General features: G+C 39.6%; 2 protein-coding genes across 2 annotated transcripts; one reads left to right on the forward strand and one right to left on the reverse strand.

Moving 5' to 3' along the window:
• The first annotated feature begins 2,665 nt into the window (after nt 1–2,665).
• pou5f3 (POU domain, class 5, transcription factor 3) lies at nt 2,666–7,499 on the forward strand. Its single transcript, XM_078270802.1, has 5 exons — nt 2,666–3,734; nt 3,908–4,019; nt 4,443–4,573; nt 4,896–5,060; nt 5,178–7,499. The coding sequence occupies exons 1-5, from the start codon at nt 2,979–2,981 to the stop codon at nt 5,436–5,438; spliced, it is 1,425 nt and encodes a 474-aa protein (XP_078126928.1). The 5' UTR covers nt 2,666–2,978; the 3' UTR covers nt 5,439–7,499.
• An 82-nt stretch (nt 7,500–7,581) lies between these two features.
• On the reverse strand, nt 7,582–15,051 carry fut7 (fucosyltransferase 7 (alpha (1,3) fucosyltransferase)). Its single transcript, XM_078270803.1, has 2 exons — nt 14,820–15,051; nt 7,582–10,959 (listed from the first exon to the last, which is right to left on the reverse strand). The coding sequence occupies exon 2, from the start codon at nt 10,942–10,944 to the stop codon at nt 9,871–9,873; it is 1,074 nt and encodes a 357-aa protein (XP_078126929.1). The 5' UTR covers nt 10,945–10,959; nt 14,820–15,051; the 3' UTR covers nt 7,582–9,870.
• Nucleotides 15,052–16,740: the final 1,689 nt, after the last annotated feature.

Genomic DNA, 16,740 nt, shown 5'->3' on the forward strand with positions numbered 1-16,740 from the left:
GATATTTATGAGTATGAGTTGCGGTCACCGCAACATTTCCACCCAAAGCTAAAACATGCTTATTGGATCTCATCTTTAACATGTTTCTCACAGCAGAACCTACGATTCTCATAGAACACACACATACGCCCAGTATTTCTTTTCTTTGAATTCCTGCATCCTATAGTCATGGTGCTAAGAAAGAAAAAATTAGCAATGGGTAATCTGATACTTGATATTGGGGTTTGTTTGGTTCTATTGCTTAAAGTAGAGGTAGTTTTTTTGTTTCAAATATTTTTATTATGAAGCTTAATTTCAAAAATCAAAGAGGTAGTTTTTTTTATCCACTGGTGTGACTAGTTGAGGTGTGCAACACATTCACACTGCAGCTGCATCAACAGGCCTCTTTTATCTGAAACTTTCTCCCTTTCTCTGTTTGACCGGACTTTCTCTGCGAGCAGACCTCTGAGGTGTCTTGAAGAGGCCACTTAAAAAGAACTAAAGACAAGATCTGAGACATCTGGGGGGTTTTCAACTAAATCCCCAGATACTCCCCTCACACATCTCCTCACTGTACTGAGCTTTTCAATACTGCCCCCCCCACACCCCTCCCCTCCCTCCTTTGGACACCCTGAGAGCTCTGTCCTCTGCTGTCCCTTTCTCTCTGAAGCCCTGCCTGAAGTCTACTATCTCTCTTGCTGTCTGTCTTTTGCATGACAATTATTCCCCCAAGTCCATGGCTCAGGACAATGCTTGCATAGTTGGGGTTTGATGTCTTTTAAGCTATTGACCCGGTTCCCTGGTCCTACATAACGTATCTGGCAGGGCAGAGAGAGGGCTGATAAGAAATTATGTGTATATTCAATTACTGCTGTTTGCAACCTGATGTGACCAGAGAGGCCATCAGATAGGTTTGAAGTGTAACCAAATTACATTTCTGCTAGACTTCTTTATTATCATATTTCTGGCGTTTTTCCAGTCCACATTTTTTTGTTGTTGAAAGAATGCCTCTAAATCTCCTCTGGTTAATAATTAAATAGCACAAACTGCAAAAGTAACATCATTGTGTAATCAAATTGTTCACCAGTCAGGTATCACTTCATTTTAAGGGGCCACAAGGCACAAAAAAAAGAATAAACTGTGCTACAGGCTTAAAAAAAGGATGAACATGATGCTCATTCCTCTCAAACCGGATAAATGAACAAGAGATGTTCCAACACAGCTTGATTATTGCACCTGCAGACAGCACCTTGGTCCTCAGACCAGTTTTGGACCCTTAGGCCATATCAGACTGGATGCCAAGGTATTCAGGGTTCACCAGGGTGAAACTTCAGCGTGGTGTTTGTTTCAGAGGAAGGGAGGGGAGGAGGAGGTGGGTGTGGGTGTGGGTGTGGGGCTGAATCAAAGGGTTGAGACTTATTGTTCCAATCTGAAAAGAAGCTAATAGTCGACCATCGCAACTCGAGATCTGAAATCAACGGGGTGCCCCGGGGCCAGGTCGTACAATGGCACCCCTCTCCCTTCCCGCAGTGTGTCTTCCTGCCGCAATCTGCGGCCAACGGCTCGCGCTGGGGGAGCGCATCTGTACAGTGCTGCAGCCTTCCAGGCTTTTGAACGACCATCGATCAAGGGTGAATAGGAGAAGTTCAGCTGAATGGTGTTGTTGGTTTTATGAGTCAGTTCTCACTATTCTTCCATTTTTAGTTTGGCAAGAAATTCTGAATCAAAAGTAGGCCTAGCTCAGTGTCCAGTGTTTTATAACATTATGATTTTGCTTTTCAAAAAAAGTGCAAAAATCTGCTGTAAAATAACCCTGGTTGTTTATACAAATAGAAAAAGTCTCCAATACAATTAAGACAATTTAACAGACCCAAGGCAAACATACCCAAATATCCAACTGGTAAAAATAGAGATAAATAACGACTCATGTGTGGTCCATCATGTACTAATTTTCCCCACTTTACCACAAACAAGCTTTCAGAACACAAATAAAAATAAATTAAAAAAGTAAATTTCACCCTTCATTTAGTGACTTGCAGGTCATTTCAAGTATCCATCATACATTAATGTGTTGCTTAAGCTGTAAAAACATTCTTAAATGCATAAATTAGCTTGGCCCTTATCTGTTTTAAATTCATTGTGGCCCGATTCATTTTTTAACGTTATGTTATTCAGGATTACAATGTCAATCTATTTAATTTAGGCCTAGTTGACATGTTAGTGATTACGATGAATTCAGGTCTGAATGACAGGAATTTTAATATCAAAGCCATCTCCTTAAAGGGGAATAACTTAAACAAACCGAGCATTATAATTCATGAATGAGGTGAGCAAGTTATAGTGTTACATGTATTTACAGGAGCAGTGACCCGTGTCTATTTAGCAATGTAAATATGCTTTTTAAGGTGACTTCAAACTGTTGAATTATTAATATGTTCCTGTGTAATGGTTTTACATTACACGTGATGAGTTTTAAACTCGCTTAAAAAGCAAAAAACAACATTGCAGGTCTGCAGCAAAAATGGCTCAAAGTTTATGTGAAAACACGCCCACTACTTTGGGAAGAATCAAGGTCATTCACAAATTCACCATCAGCTGTGCGCAATTGTCTGCGCCAGCCAATGGGCGAAGAGATGGGACGATCGCCAACACCCGCAGCTGTGATTAGGAAAACCTGTGGAGCCAGCCCAGTATAGGAACATTTGCTTGATGGTGAGGTGAGTGGCGGTGGTGTTAAAGACAGAACTTCATGGACTAGGCCGTAGGCGTATTGGTGGTTATGTTGCACCAAAACAACTGGTCAGGCCTATGTTTTTGCACAATTTCCGCCTTAACGGACTTTTCTCGGACAGGTGCTGGGTTATTTCTGAGCTTCTTCCTCTCCCATCTCTATTTGATGTGTGCGTAAAAGTGAAACGGATGAGCAAGTTCTGAATCAGTCGTTGCAAACTTAACTTTCAATTTTGGACGCGCGCTAGGTTTCCCACGCGGTTTGGAAGATGTCTGAAAGATCGCAGAGTCCGGAGTGCCAAATCCGGCCGTATGACTTCAGCCGGACCAACCCTTGCACCCAGGTTTTGGGTCATGAGACTTTGGGCAGCGCTGCGTCATTCCAGTTTCCTCACAGCGTCCTACCAGACCCGAGCCTCCTCTACAACAAAAATGCTTATAGTGGCATCACACCGGCATCCGCGCAGACCTTTTTCCCTTTTCCACCCGTCACCAGTGACTATAGGGGATCCGAGCTGCAGACTGGAGATTTTGGGCAACCCAAGTACTGGTATCCCTTTGCTGCGCCCGAGTACACCAGCCAGGTACCCGGCGCTACAGCAGCTACCCAGCCTACAAACCTGAGTCCCCCTATAGCCGAGACCCGGGAGCAAATGAAACTACCCGACATAAAGACGGAGAAGGACCTCGATGAGGACTACTCAACGGAGACAAAGATTCAGCAATACCCAACGCCGCAAGCCTCCGCCATGTCCCATGGAGTCTTCTACTCTCCGGCCTGGAACCCCTCCTTCTGGCCCGGGATCACCCACATTACACCACCTGGCAGCAATAATCAAAATCCTTCAACATCCTCTGCATCTTCACCATCTATGTCCCCTTCACCCCCAAGCAACGGGCTTTCAGGGAGCACGTTTTTCAGCGTGAACACGACCCAGGCTGCCGCCGGGCCCCAGACGCAAAACCCGGCCTCTTCCACGCGAAGCAGCGGGTCCTCCAGCGGCGGGTGCAGCGACTCTGAGGAGGTAGGAACAGTCATTGAATTAGGACTCCAATTTTAACCAAATAAGCACTGTACCATTTTGTGAGAAGCAATGCAACTTCTAGGGGAACCTCTTAGAAATGACTCCAATGCCACCTAAAAATGTGCCCAAGTTTTCCATCTCAATGTTTTCATATTTTAAATGGTCTTGCTCAGGAGAATCTTTCCACGGAAGAACTGGAGCAGTTCGCTAAGGAGCTGAAACACAAGCGCATTACCTTGGGTTTCACTCAAGCTGATGTTGGCCTTGCCCTGGGTAACCTTTATGGTAAGTGGTTTCCATTGTAGATACTGATTTGTGCATTTTCTAGTTCAGAGTTGTAGTTCTAGTCCAGGTAATTTACACATAAAAAAAGTCCAATGCAAATCTGTAAAATCGTCATGACAAAGACCCCAGTCATCCGAGAACTAGTCTATAAACACTTTATGGCGGGCTAGTCCAGTTGGACACATTTTGGGAATTTGTATTTTGGTGTAGATCAGGACTTTATTAGGCCTTGACCTACATCACTAATAAAGGAGCATCTGGTCAAGTGTATCCAGATTTGTCAAGTATCACTTAAACTGTCAACAGTTTAGAAGAAAACAGATTTGGACTCTGCTGGCGTTGATGAATCTCACATCATAGTTTGGGCTTTTAAGTTAATGATCCTTAAACTTATTGTGCTATGTGAAATTTGTTTGTGTGTAGGTAAGATGTTCAGCCAGACGACCATTTGCCGCTTTGAGGCTCTTCAGCTGAGCTTCAAGAACATGTGCAAGCTGAAGCCCCTTCTTCAAAGATGGCTGAATGAGGCAGAGACCTCGGACAATCCCCAGGATGTAAGTCTGCTACTCTGACATCTGCCGATTAGTTTACAAGACAACAGATGATCGCCAAGCTTCTTGGGATCATTGGTCTTTTTAGGCCTGACTTCCTGCTGAGCAAACCTGAGTCAAGGCCCTCTACTCTTGTGATGTGTAATATGCCACCTAGTGGCCATCATTGAGCAGTTTAATGATGGGACACCTTATTTGAACCTTGAACACCCTCCCCCCCCCCCCCCATATGTGATGTCTTTTTTTATTTAGCATACACATCTTCATAAAAAATGCTGTATTCAACACTGCCTGAACCCATAGTAACGTGTTTTTCGTTCCTCAGATGTACAAGATTGAGCGAGTATTTGTTGACACCAGAAAGAGGAAGAGGAGGACCAGTCTCGAGGGAGCTGTGCGCTCGGCTCTGGAGTCTTACTTTATCAAGTGTCCCAAGCCGAACACCCAGGAGATCACACACATCTCAGACGACCTGGGCCTGGAGAGAGATGTAAGTAGAAGCTCTAAAAGTGATGCCATTTGTGTTTTTTGGAGGGTGGGGTGGTTGTGTCTGGTTGGTCCAAGTCTTTTTTTTTTATTTTTAAAAGACATATGCTGTTCCTGGCAGGTCGTACGTGTTTGGTTCTGCAACCGAAGACAGAAAGGAAAGCGCCTGGCCTTGCCACTAGATGATGAGTGCGACGGCCAGTACTACGAGCAGAGTCCTTCCCCACTGAACATGGCCCCCTCCCCCATTCCCAACCAGGGTTACCCTGCTTCCAGCTACCACGGTGCCCCTCCTCCCACACTCTACATGTCCCAGCTTCATCGGCCTGACGTCCTGAAACAACCTCTGCACCCTGGACTAGTTGGTCACCTGACTGGATAAACGTGCTCAGGTAGTCCAAGCCAGAACCACAGATTGCCTTCCCAAGCCTCTTTCCAACCTCACCAAGCTGAAGACATGCCTCTAAATGCTGTAATCAGATGGACCGCTCATATTGCCGTATTGTGGGATAGAAACATTGCAAGTGTGGAGGCTCCTCTTCTGACCACAGTGGTGAGATGGATCGAAGTGGTTTCTTGTTCCTGTAGTGATGACACTTAATGAACTACCATGGGCAACATCCTCGTACCATGACCTGCAACTCCAACAACTGCTGACTTCAAACTTATGAAACATTTTAAACTGAATGTGCCTTTCTGTTTTTTTTGTATTCTTAGATATTTCATAGTAAGTTATTCCATAGGCTTTAATCATTGCAGGTATAGATCAATGCAAAAGTGAGATTTGGTGCTGAAGAGGTCCAGGTGTGGGGTTGATGGTTTTGTAAATGCGAGCAAGGTTATAGCCAGGGTATTCCCTCTGTATGCGAAGTCCTTGGCAGGTTTTCTGGGGTGCAGATGAGAAAAGATCTGGGTTATCGAAGGAATAACAATGTGAAGGCTTGAAACCAAATTCATCTTGACAGTTTAGTCAATGTTTGTGCAATACTTGGTGTCATATCTGAATAGAGCAGCTGCAATATTTGCCTGAACTGTCAGTCATTGAAATGGAAAATGCAAATTCTTTAATTTTTCCATTGCTTTTGCACAAAGTTGCTTTTGTAATGTTGAATATTATGTTTTTATTTTTTTATGTCCCGTTTGTATACCAAACCCAGATTTTGGCCCTATGGTTGATTATCATCGACATCTTTGACCACTATTTTATATCGTCAATTTGGGAGGGGGGTGTTGAGATTCAAAATAAATACTTTGAGGGAATATGATTAATGACTGACTTACAATTGTCTTAGCTGCTAATCTGCCAATTGCACACTGTCAGTATTTTCTCAATGTCTCAGGTGAATGGCAGTAAGAAGTCTGATTTCAGTCAATGGTGTCAAATTTGTATTTCAATTTTCTTTTGTAGGGTTTTATGTTTATGAAATGTTTAACACTAGATACTATAAGTCAAGTTTGGGTGCTTATTTGAGTATTTCTAATGTCTGGTCTTTTTAAGAAATATTTTACTTGGATGACTGTAGTTTGTAGACATTAAATACTATTTAGTCACTCCTCTTGACTATACCTCACATGACTTATGTATTAACAAGACCCAAACTTAAAGCTTTAGTGCGTAACTTTGATATCCATGAACGTCTGTTACATTCAAGCCGTTGCCGAATGAGTTGCTACAAAGCTAATTAAGACTAACGGCTCCAACCAACTCTATTTCTCAGTATGGCTATGTGCAGAAGATTGTCTCGTCCGGTGACTTTCATGCACAGAAAATTTAAGTGAAGATAATTACCTCTTCTGAGGAGTTCATGTTTTCTTAATCCGCCATGTCCTCCTTGGTTACTAACAACTGCGTGGAGGAGGGTGGGGGCTGTGCGCGATCATAGAAGGCTTGTATCACGTGGATGCGCCGACAGTTTTGTTGTTACTTAAAATTCCTCATGGGGGAGACAGAAACTATGCACTATAGCTTTAAGGGTTGTCAACATTGACAAAATCCAAACCAGTCATTTCAGTATTAAACATTTTGTCTCAAATAATTTTAAACATATTTTCTAATGTGACTGTACATTCAAAGACACTAACCAGTAGTTTTTAATGTAACATTTTCCTGACATTTGTTTGATTAAATAATTTATTGAAATGTTAGCTACACTGAAGTTTTAAATCAAAACACCCTTAACATTAAATGTATCTGCATCTAGGAATCAAGTCAAACTGTTGAAACTGTCCATTTGTTGAGAGATGTAAACTGCTGAAGTTTTTTTCTCCAGTAAAATTTGTTTATGTCCCACCCTTTTGTTGGCCAGTTGCAGCTTAAAACAAGCCTAACTCCTATGGTCAACCCCTAAATTTACGACCATATGGATGCAGACAGTCTGAGGAACCGAACAGTGAGGAAACTTTCTTTGGTCTTAATGAGGAATCTCAACAAACTGAATCATTGCTCAAAGTAGCTGAAAATACATCGGTAGTAGGAAGTAGTTCATGGTGTTTCCTGCAATAAGACTCCGTGACGATTTATCTCATGTAAACCCTCGATTTTATTAGCAATGGAAGATGATCGTGAAAGAAACGAAACCAGCCCAAACTTTATGAAACGACAACCTTGAACAGCTTCAATCCACAAACCTGAAGAAACGATGTAAATGTGAAATGACAAACATGGCTTTTTGATATCCAATTCAACACTGCCTGAAAATATAAACGCTTACATTACTGTATTTGCAGCAGTGTGGAGTTTGGTGTCAATTTCAAGATTTCAAGATTTCAAATAATTCTTCCAAAACACTAACATGTTCTCTTCCAACAGGAACATTTAGTCAATCACTGCACAATGTCATACAAAACACTAACATCACATGGCATTACAGAAACTGCATTATTTGATATGTGTCAGGTCTGTCCTTATACAATAGACAATAGTATATTGTATTGACCATAGATTGTGTTTTGCACTGCAGTTTCTCTTGAAGCCTCTACATTTTTGTTTTGTTGGGTTTAGTAAATGCATGCATTTTGTTTCTTTTGCTGCAGAAATTCAATACCAAAAATGAATGACCCATCTCAGAGTAGCTTTATAGAATGTACGGTCTATGAAAAAAAGAAGACAGAGACAGAATTGTCCTGGTACTCGGCTTCCTCTGCCTCGTGCAGGCATTTCCCTCCTTTTTTTGTGTTCATCTATATTGTTCAAATAGGACCTCTTTTATGTTCTACCATATGGTCATGCCATTGAAAGAACCTCAACACCTGAGTGTGTTTCCTAGATGGGAATCAGTTGTGGTTGATCTTTTTGCATAGCTTCAATCAGCTGTTTCTCAGTAGCAATGGAATAAAATGGAGGGAGTATATTTGTGTTTATTTGTGAACAGCTGTTCACTTTGACTTTAGCCTATAAGTTAGTTTTAGAACATTATGTTATCTGTTCTGACATACAGTGTGAAAGCATTTGCAAATTGGTCAGTAAAGATCCATTGTTTTGGTCTTGGTTGAGCTTGTGTGTAAAAGAAGTTCAAGCATTTTAAATTTGTGTTAACTGTATGCATTTTGTGTCAAAGCAACAAGAAATGTGTTAAATGTATAGCCTACACAGACGGATGTTGTGCTAACTGTGTTAAGAGTTTAGGAAAGTTCTTAAAAGTATTGAAAAAATTGTCATAGTGATCGGAAAAAACTGTATTAAAGTTGTTCATGTTTTTGGGACCCTCAATTTCAATTCATTACCTAGGCTACATTTAAGAGTTTTCTGTTATAAAGGCCTCAGCCACTGTGTGTCGAACGAAGACCACTCAGAAGTATAATGGATGTAGCCTACTTTAATAAAATTACATCAGACTGTCAGTGCCGTTTACAGTAACGTTTGTGCGGGTTGGGTGTCCGCACAGTACATGTTGACTGGGACTCATTGCACAGTATACAGTATACGCTATAGGCCTGTGTTTATATCAGTGCCCTCAAAGTGGACTGGACTATAAATTTAGAAGAAATACTCAACTTTATTGGAAATACACTTCTTTGCTTTCTTGCAGAGAGCTAGATGAGAAGATAGTAAGATGATAATATTCTCAAATCTGTATGAGAAATGTGAAGCTACATCTGATTAGCTTAGCATAAAGACCGGAAACAGAGGGAAACAACTAGCCTGTCCAAAGGTAAAAATAATAATAATCTTAAACTGTTACCACAATTTAACACGTTATATTTCATAACTTTGGACAGCCAGGCTAGCTGTTTCCCAGTGTTAGTCTGTGTGCTAAGTTAAATTAGCCGGCTGATGGCTGTAGCTTTGTATTTATTGTGCATACATGAGAGTGGTAACGTTATCAATCCTCTCATCTAGCTATCTCATGGCAAAAAAACCTGAATAGCATTTCCCAAAATGTCAAACTATTCTTTTTTGGGCATTTTTAGGCCTTTCTTTGACAGGACAGCTGAAGACATGCAAGGGAAGAGAGGGGGGTTGGGGAACGACATGCAGCAAAGGGCCGCAGGTCAGAATCGAACCCCGGCCCGCTGCTTCAAGGAGTAAACCTCTACAGTACATATGGGCACTGGCTCCACCAACCGAGCTATCCAGACACCCTCAAACTATTCTTTTAATCCTAGAGAGGTCAGGTGTTTGTTTGATGTAAAGTGCTACGGATATCAGTGCTAGAGATATAATTCATATTGTTCTTAATATCAAGTAACGTTAGTTGAAGCATGTTAGTTGTGTGCATATATGTTTCCACAGTGTCCTTGGCCAAGGTTTCCTAAATCTCAATTATGCTAATTGGTCAAAAATGTGGTGACACATTAATCACAATTATGCAAGCTCAAGTGTTATTAGCATTGACCCAGGCCTCTAGGTTGGAGTAAACTTTTTCCTGAGGTAAACAGTTGTATTGTGAGCAGATCTTACACAGTCTCTCCCTCCAGTCTGTGTACAGCTTTACTCTCCACTCATGTTTCCAGGAAAAATATTCACTGTAGCGTTTTTTGTCCTCTGCAAGCTGTTGTAGATACTTTCCTAGGTCTTTGACCGATGCAAACTCATCAACATGGATGAAAGAATGAGGTGGAGCCACAGCTTTGTAGTCGCCTAATGACGGTCCCAGGACGACAGGCACGGCCCCGCCTTGGTAAGCATTCCTCCACAGCTTCTCTGTGATGTAATCTTTGGTGACTGAGTTCTCAAAAGCCAAATAGAAGTAGCAGCGAGAGATTGTAGGTAAGAGGCTGTTGGAGGGAAGGGGTGTATTTGTCCAACGACCGTAAACCTTCACTGGAACTATGGCATTGAGCTCTTTGTAGAATTTGCTTCTTTTGTGGTGGCTCATGTAGTTGCTGACCACCCAACAAACCAGGAAGCTCTTATTCAGAGGGACTTCTTCCACCAGATGTCCTTCAGCCTCCTTTGGTAGAAGCTCCCCATAGGGTACAGTGATATCAGCATCCCTCCGGTAGGTTATGGTCATGTTGAAGATATTTGCATACTGATGCAACTTTCCCTTGTTATTAGAGGCTTCCAAGGACATCCAGGCCCACCTCTGGCCCTGTGGCCGTGGAAGGTCAAGGGGCAGCTTTTGGCGGCCCAGTGCCAGCTCTATGTTGTGGAACACCACCACATCAGCTGAGGGGAACAAGGAGCGCTGGTCCACCAATCTACAGCGAGGGATGCGGTAGAGGTCCCAGCACACGTCACCTATCAGGTTGAATGACCTGCCGAAGGGCCAGTACCACAGCAGGATGGTGACGTTTCTACTGCTGCTACAGTTATGGGAGGTGGAGTGATTTATGGCGGTCAGGGCCTGGAATCCTTCCCGCCATCCATTAAGAAGCCACAGCAGTAAAACACAGAGAAAAGCGAGGAGGAAGCTCTTCTTCATTGAGCTGAGTACAGTCTTCATAGTGTTATCACACCCCTGTCACAAAAGGAATTAAGAAGTAGGATTATAAAGGAGCAATGAGGTTTTGTGGCTTTACCATTTGTCTTAAACAGTTGTTAAATGGTCATATTGGGGATTTTTGCAGGTTTAAGCCTTTTTGGTCCAAATCACAAATACTTGACATCACAACCACTAAGCAAACTATGCTGCCATTTTTCAGAAATGTGGATGCATTTTTCTTAGTGTTTCATGCATCCATTAATTTCCATTATACATATTTCATTTACATTATATAAAAATCATTGCTGTAACATTATGCAGCACAGATCTTTAAAATCAATCTGTGGATGCCAGATGGTGTAGGCATTAAGGCACTGATGATAACCGTAAACGTTGCCAGTTTGAGTTTGGCTGGGGATCTTTGGTGCATGTCATTTCCCGTCTCTCTCCCCTCATTTCCTGTCATCTCTCTACTGTCAACCAGTGGCATAAAGTGTCTGCAAAATTAGTATGTAGTATGAATGGAACGGAAGTATGATTGGAAACCAACGACCAATTTAGAATTTAGCACATCTTTACAATACAAAAAAAATAAAGTTTAAAAGTTCTGTCCAAAATCCATACAAACCTCTATCTATTTGTGCTTTTTTTTCTTTCTTTATCACATTGACATCTTTAGGCTCTCAATTAAATGATATCCGTATCTGCTGTAATAACAAATAGTATTCACTATTCCTTTAACCTTTTGGGTATGAAAACAGTGGAGAATTAGAGTCACCCCTGGACAAACAGTTTGGCTTAATGTATACATGAAAAGTAGCCCAACGTATTTAGGGACAACATTTCATCATAATATTTTTAGTGCTACATCAAGTTTACAATCAAAATGTACTCAAGGTTACAACTGGAGGCCCACAGACAGTAACACTGCAGTTGGTGAGAGCATGACCTTTCACTACAGTTTTATATTGTCGCTATGACAATCTTTTCAATTCTTTTAACAGCTTTTCTAAACTCTTAACGCACCAACACACCTACAACACACAATTGGCAAAACAGTTAATTTCATTCTCAAAATCACACATTGTAAACTAAACTCTAACACTTATTTTCAAAATACAATAATCCACTAACACAATGTACTATGTCTACCAAAACAATGCAATCATGTCTCAAAATCAAATATACATACATACATAATAAATACACTAACACATGTTCTCTTCCAACAGGAACATTTAATCAATCACTGCACAATGTCATACAAAACACTAACATCACATTAGTGTTTTGTATAGAATTACAGAAACTGCATTATTTGATATGTGTCAGGTCTGTCCTTATACAATAGACAATAGTATATTGTATTGACCATAGATTGTGTTTTGCACTGCAGTTTCTCTTGAAGCATCTACATTTTTGTTTTGTTGGGTTTAGTAAATGCATGCATTTTGTTTCCAATCCAGGGGATATATCAATTTACAATATGAACAGCTGTTCACTTTGACTTTAGCCTATAAGTTAGGTTTAGAACATTATGTTATCTGTTCTGACATACAGAGTGAAAGCATTTGTAAATTGGTCAGTAAAGATCCATTGTTTTGGTCTTGGTTGAGCTTGTGTGTAAAATAAGTTCAAGCATTTTAAATGTGTGTTAACTGTATGCATTTTGTGTCAAAGCAACAAGAAATGTGTTACAGTTTTTTCCGATCGCTGTGACAATTATTTCAATACTTTTACCAACTTTCCTAAACTCTTAACACAGTTAGCACAACATCCGTCTGTGTAGGCTATAGATTTAACACATTTCTTGTTGCTTTGACACAAAATGCATACAGTTACAGTTTTTTCCGATCGCTATGACAATTTTTTATACATTTAACACATTTCTTGTTGCTTTGACTGTAACTAAAACTGTAATTGTATAGCCTACACAGACGGATGTTGTGCTAACTGTGTTAAGAGTTTAGGAAAGTTGTTACAAGTTTTGAAAAAATTGTCATAGCAATCGTAAAAAATTATAACATACATAAACAGCTCAACCCCAACTCAACAGAAACTTGTGTATAAGCTTCCATTTTGCTATATAGACAAAAACGGGAAATTAAGCTTTAAGAGAATATAATAAGTGCTGTTGCCTAATCTGAAAAACCCACATTAGGATCCACCCATTGACATTATTTTACAATCGGTCACCACTTTTATACAAACATTTCATGCTGTTACTTTTTACATTTTTTCTGTAGGGGAGAAAAGAATGAAATAATTGTTCAAATAACAAACTAAACATTTCAGTTGATTATTATTTAATGAATTAGCATTTATCAAATATATAATTCAATCATTTAGTCATAGAAACAAGTTGCTAACTGCTGTACAGTATGTGTTTTCTCTTGGGAGCAGAACTGTGCAAAAGACATTTAAATTGTAGGGTCTCACTCTGTGTAAGACAAGGAAAAGCCCTTTAACTGAACAGTGTGCAAATAAGGAACTAATGAAGATTCACACAGGAAGAGGGAAACACTAAGAACTTAGAGCTGTTGAGAGTACTACAAAACCAGTAAGACTTTTTTTTGTTTGTGTGTTTTTTTTATACTAAAAAACAAACATAACAAAAATACTAGACGAAAAAGCAAGCGCACATAGCAGAAAAACACCAAAACACAGTACATAATTATATACATATTTACAGAGATGTATAGTAATGAAGTAGAACTACTTCACTACTGTACTTAAGTAGAACTACTTCACTACTGTACTTAAATACTAAAAGGCTGTATCTGTACATATTTTCAATGAGTTTAATACTTTTACTCCAATACATTTTTTATGTGCTGCATCGTTAGGCTAAACATTTGAAATAATATAAACAATATGATATTCAAACTTTTGACTGCTTTCTTTAATAACTACACAATTTTTAGTAGACTGGTGGACCAGCGCAACACAATACTTGTACTTTTACTTTCAGTACTTGAGTAGTACATTTTAAAATAAACTACTTGCAATACTTAAGTACAAAAAATGTTGAATACTTTAGTACTTCCACTTAAGTGTGGTGCTTAAAGAGCACTTCAACTTCTACTCAAGTCACTTTTTTGATAGAGCACTTGTACTTTTACTCAAGTCTGGGTCTCTAGTACTTTATACATGTCTGCATATGTATTACTTCATCCTGTGGACTTTATTAAACTAGGATGGGACCTCAAAATGATAACTGTCTAAAGGTTCTAAGACCACAGTGTTTGCAGATATTGACTTTTCTGTCTAAAATCATAGAACTAGCAAGATGTTTTTCTTCCTCAAACCACCGCACAACAGCTCAAACCACATCACACCACACCAGAACTAGAACATTTAAAACTGTTGCACTTGTTATCTTATACCATAAAACAGTGCTCACTTAAAGTTTATTTCATTCCCTTTCTTGTGAGACTTAAATATTTACCTACTTCCTAAGAACAGTTTAGTGATTTATCATATAATGAGAAAGTGTAGTTTCTGTAACACATTAGTGTACAGAGACAACTATATACACACAGTCTTTGCATAAGAATACTTGCCAGCAGAGGTGATGATGATTCGATTTTATTACAATCATTCATTTATAAGTGAACCTCTTTAGTTGAGACTTTAAGACCAACTGTGAAAAGGATGTGGTCAAAGATTTCTGTTGGCAGTGACACTGTTCTCCTCACTGGCTGCTGTGGAGCGATAGAAGGTGCAAAGGGCACATCCATTTACTTTCAATCCTAAATGTATTTATTAACAGACTAAACTATCAGCTTCGGCAGACACTGATGATTTTGTACCGCTTGCCATAATGGGAATACAAAAGATATGTGGAAAACAACACATTTCAGTAGTCAGAAAACCCCAAGCTTCCTCAAACTTACCTGATCATGAGATGAGTGGTCTGTCCTTCGTCCTCAGTCACCACTGATACAATGTTTGGTTGCAGCTGGTAGGAATGTGATGGTGAGCTTGTGGCTCTATAAGAGATTGTTGAATGTGATTTAAGATCAGCATCGTGCTACGTGATATGAGAAGGTGTTTGGTGCATGTGTGCACTGATGGTAAAAGAGGAAGTGTTGAACGGAATGAAGATGGGGGTTACACAAGGGTGAGCACACGCCATTGAGTTGTCAGTGTAGCTATGTTGTGAAGAGTAAAAAAGATTACCAAAATGTAGTTATTTGGTATTTATTGACCACATAAATCTGGATGTTTTTTTTTAAGTTAGTGCTGGATGTATGGTGGGTTGTAAAAAAGTGTGTCCTTGATACAAATGAATGACCAGAAAAAGCATTGATGTGCAGGGTAATAAGCACATTTTGACAAAGGCACTGAATGGTAAAATGGCCTTATGTTTCTTTTTGTAAGGACTGTGTGCATGTGTGGTTCATGTTTTGTAATCATTTGATTCGTTTCTGTTATTAATCATGCTTTTTTTCTTTTACAGTTATAAATTCCACTTACACAGTTATAAACTTTAGTGCATTAAAACATGACATGATCTCCAATCACAAATAATCTTCCACGCAGACTGAGCAGCAAAAAGCTGTTGTGCTGTTTGAAGATGTAAAACTACATTCACACCGCAAGTCTTAATGCTTAATTCGGATTTTTTGCTCAGATCCGATTTTTTGTTTGGCTGTTCACATTACCTTTTAAAATGTGGCCTATATCAGATTCCAGTGTGAACTGTTTGCGGTTTCGAACTGACCCACATGCGCAAAAGAACAATTAAAGTTAGGGATGTTATGGAGGAAGTAAGCATTTTCGCATTTTTTCGCATTTTAGCATTTTTTTTAAATTTCATAACAATCATCACTTTTATTCATGATCTTAGAAGAAAATACATTATCTATCTTTAACACAGTTGTAATATGTACTGTATATATTTTTATTTAACTAAAACAATGCACTGATGGTTTCTTGTTTGTTTACAGCTGTCCTGCAGCTGAGCTTCACATCTTACGAATATCTGAACAGTACAGAGACAGGACTAAATTATCTGTGTGACAGCTTATACTGCATTTGCTATCAAAACCGTGTCCAATCCAAATCCTAAAATGCAGCTTCAATTTATGTCAGGTTTACAGTTGTGCTTTCATTAATGTCTAATGTATTGCACCATCATCTGCTAGCTAACTTTTTTTGAAACTAACAATTACTATTTTTACTTTCATAATATTCAGTTTCACAGTTTATTTATACAATGTCTATCTTCATTGTATGTATACTGAGCATCTTGGGCACAACAGTTCAATCTTATGTTATATTCTTTCTGAATGCTACACTTCATTAAATCTCCTGCAGGACCCACACAAACTCTGCCTACTCCACATTCCCTATCCCCCCTGCATTGCTATTTCTCATCAGTCCACCAGATGGTGGACTTTTCCTACTTTCCCCATCACCTGATTGCTCCACCCATTTCTACGCCTGCATTTCATTTCATCATGAGCCTCTCATTTCATACTCCAGCCTACTTCCATTCATTCCCTGCTGAACCATTAAACATGAACATCATGAACATGACTCTTTTCCAGAACTTAAACCGACTTTGCCCTTTATCTGAACCTGCCTTCCTGCCCTCCTGTATCTGAACTTTCCTGTCTGTAAGCCTTTATACAACTCCAGGTTTGAAATAAATCATTGAACTGTCGCCTTCATCTGCATTTGGGTACTATCCCTTTTTCATTTATCACCGCATTGTGACATTGTATCATTGTGATCATTGTATTTTTTCTTATTGAACTCCTCCTTTTATACATTGTTTAAGACCACTTAAACAATGTCAAAAACAGTGAA

The sequence above is a fragment of the Sander vitreus genome, chromosome 16 (assembly GCF_031162955.1).
Source record: "Sander vitreus isolate 19-12246 chromosome 16, sanVit1, whole genome shotgun sequence".
Classification (NCBI taxonomy): domain Eukaryota; kingdom Metazoa; phylum Chordata; class Actinopteri; order Perciformes; family Percidae; genus Sander; species Sander vitreus.

Excerpts from the sequence above, each read along its gene's own strand:
- pou5f3 (XM_078270802.1), top strand. The coding sequence starts at position 2,979 with ATGTCTGAAAGATCGCAGAGTCCGGAGTGCCAAATCCGGCCGTATGAC. Across the intron at positions 3,735-3,907 it reads GGTGCAGCGACTCTGAGGAG|GAGAATCTTTCCACGGAAGA; the intron begins GTAGGAACAGTC and ends GGTCTTGCTCAG. Across the intron at positions 5,061-5,177 it reads ACCTGGGCCTGGAGAGAGAT|GTCGTACGTGTTTGGTTCTG; the intron begins GTAAGTAGAAGC and ends TGTTCCTGGCAG.
- fut7 (XM_078270803.1), bottom strand. The coding sequence starts at position 10,944 with ATGAAGACTGTACTCAGCTCAATGAAGAAGAGCTTCCTCCTCGCTTTT.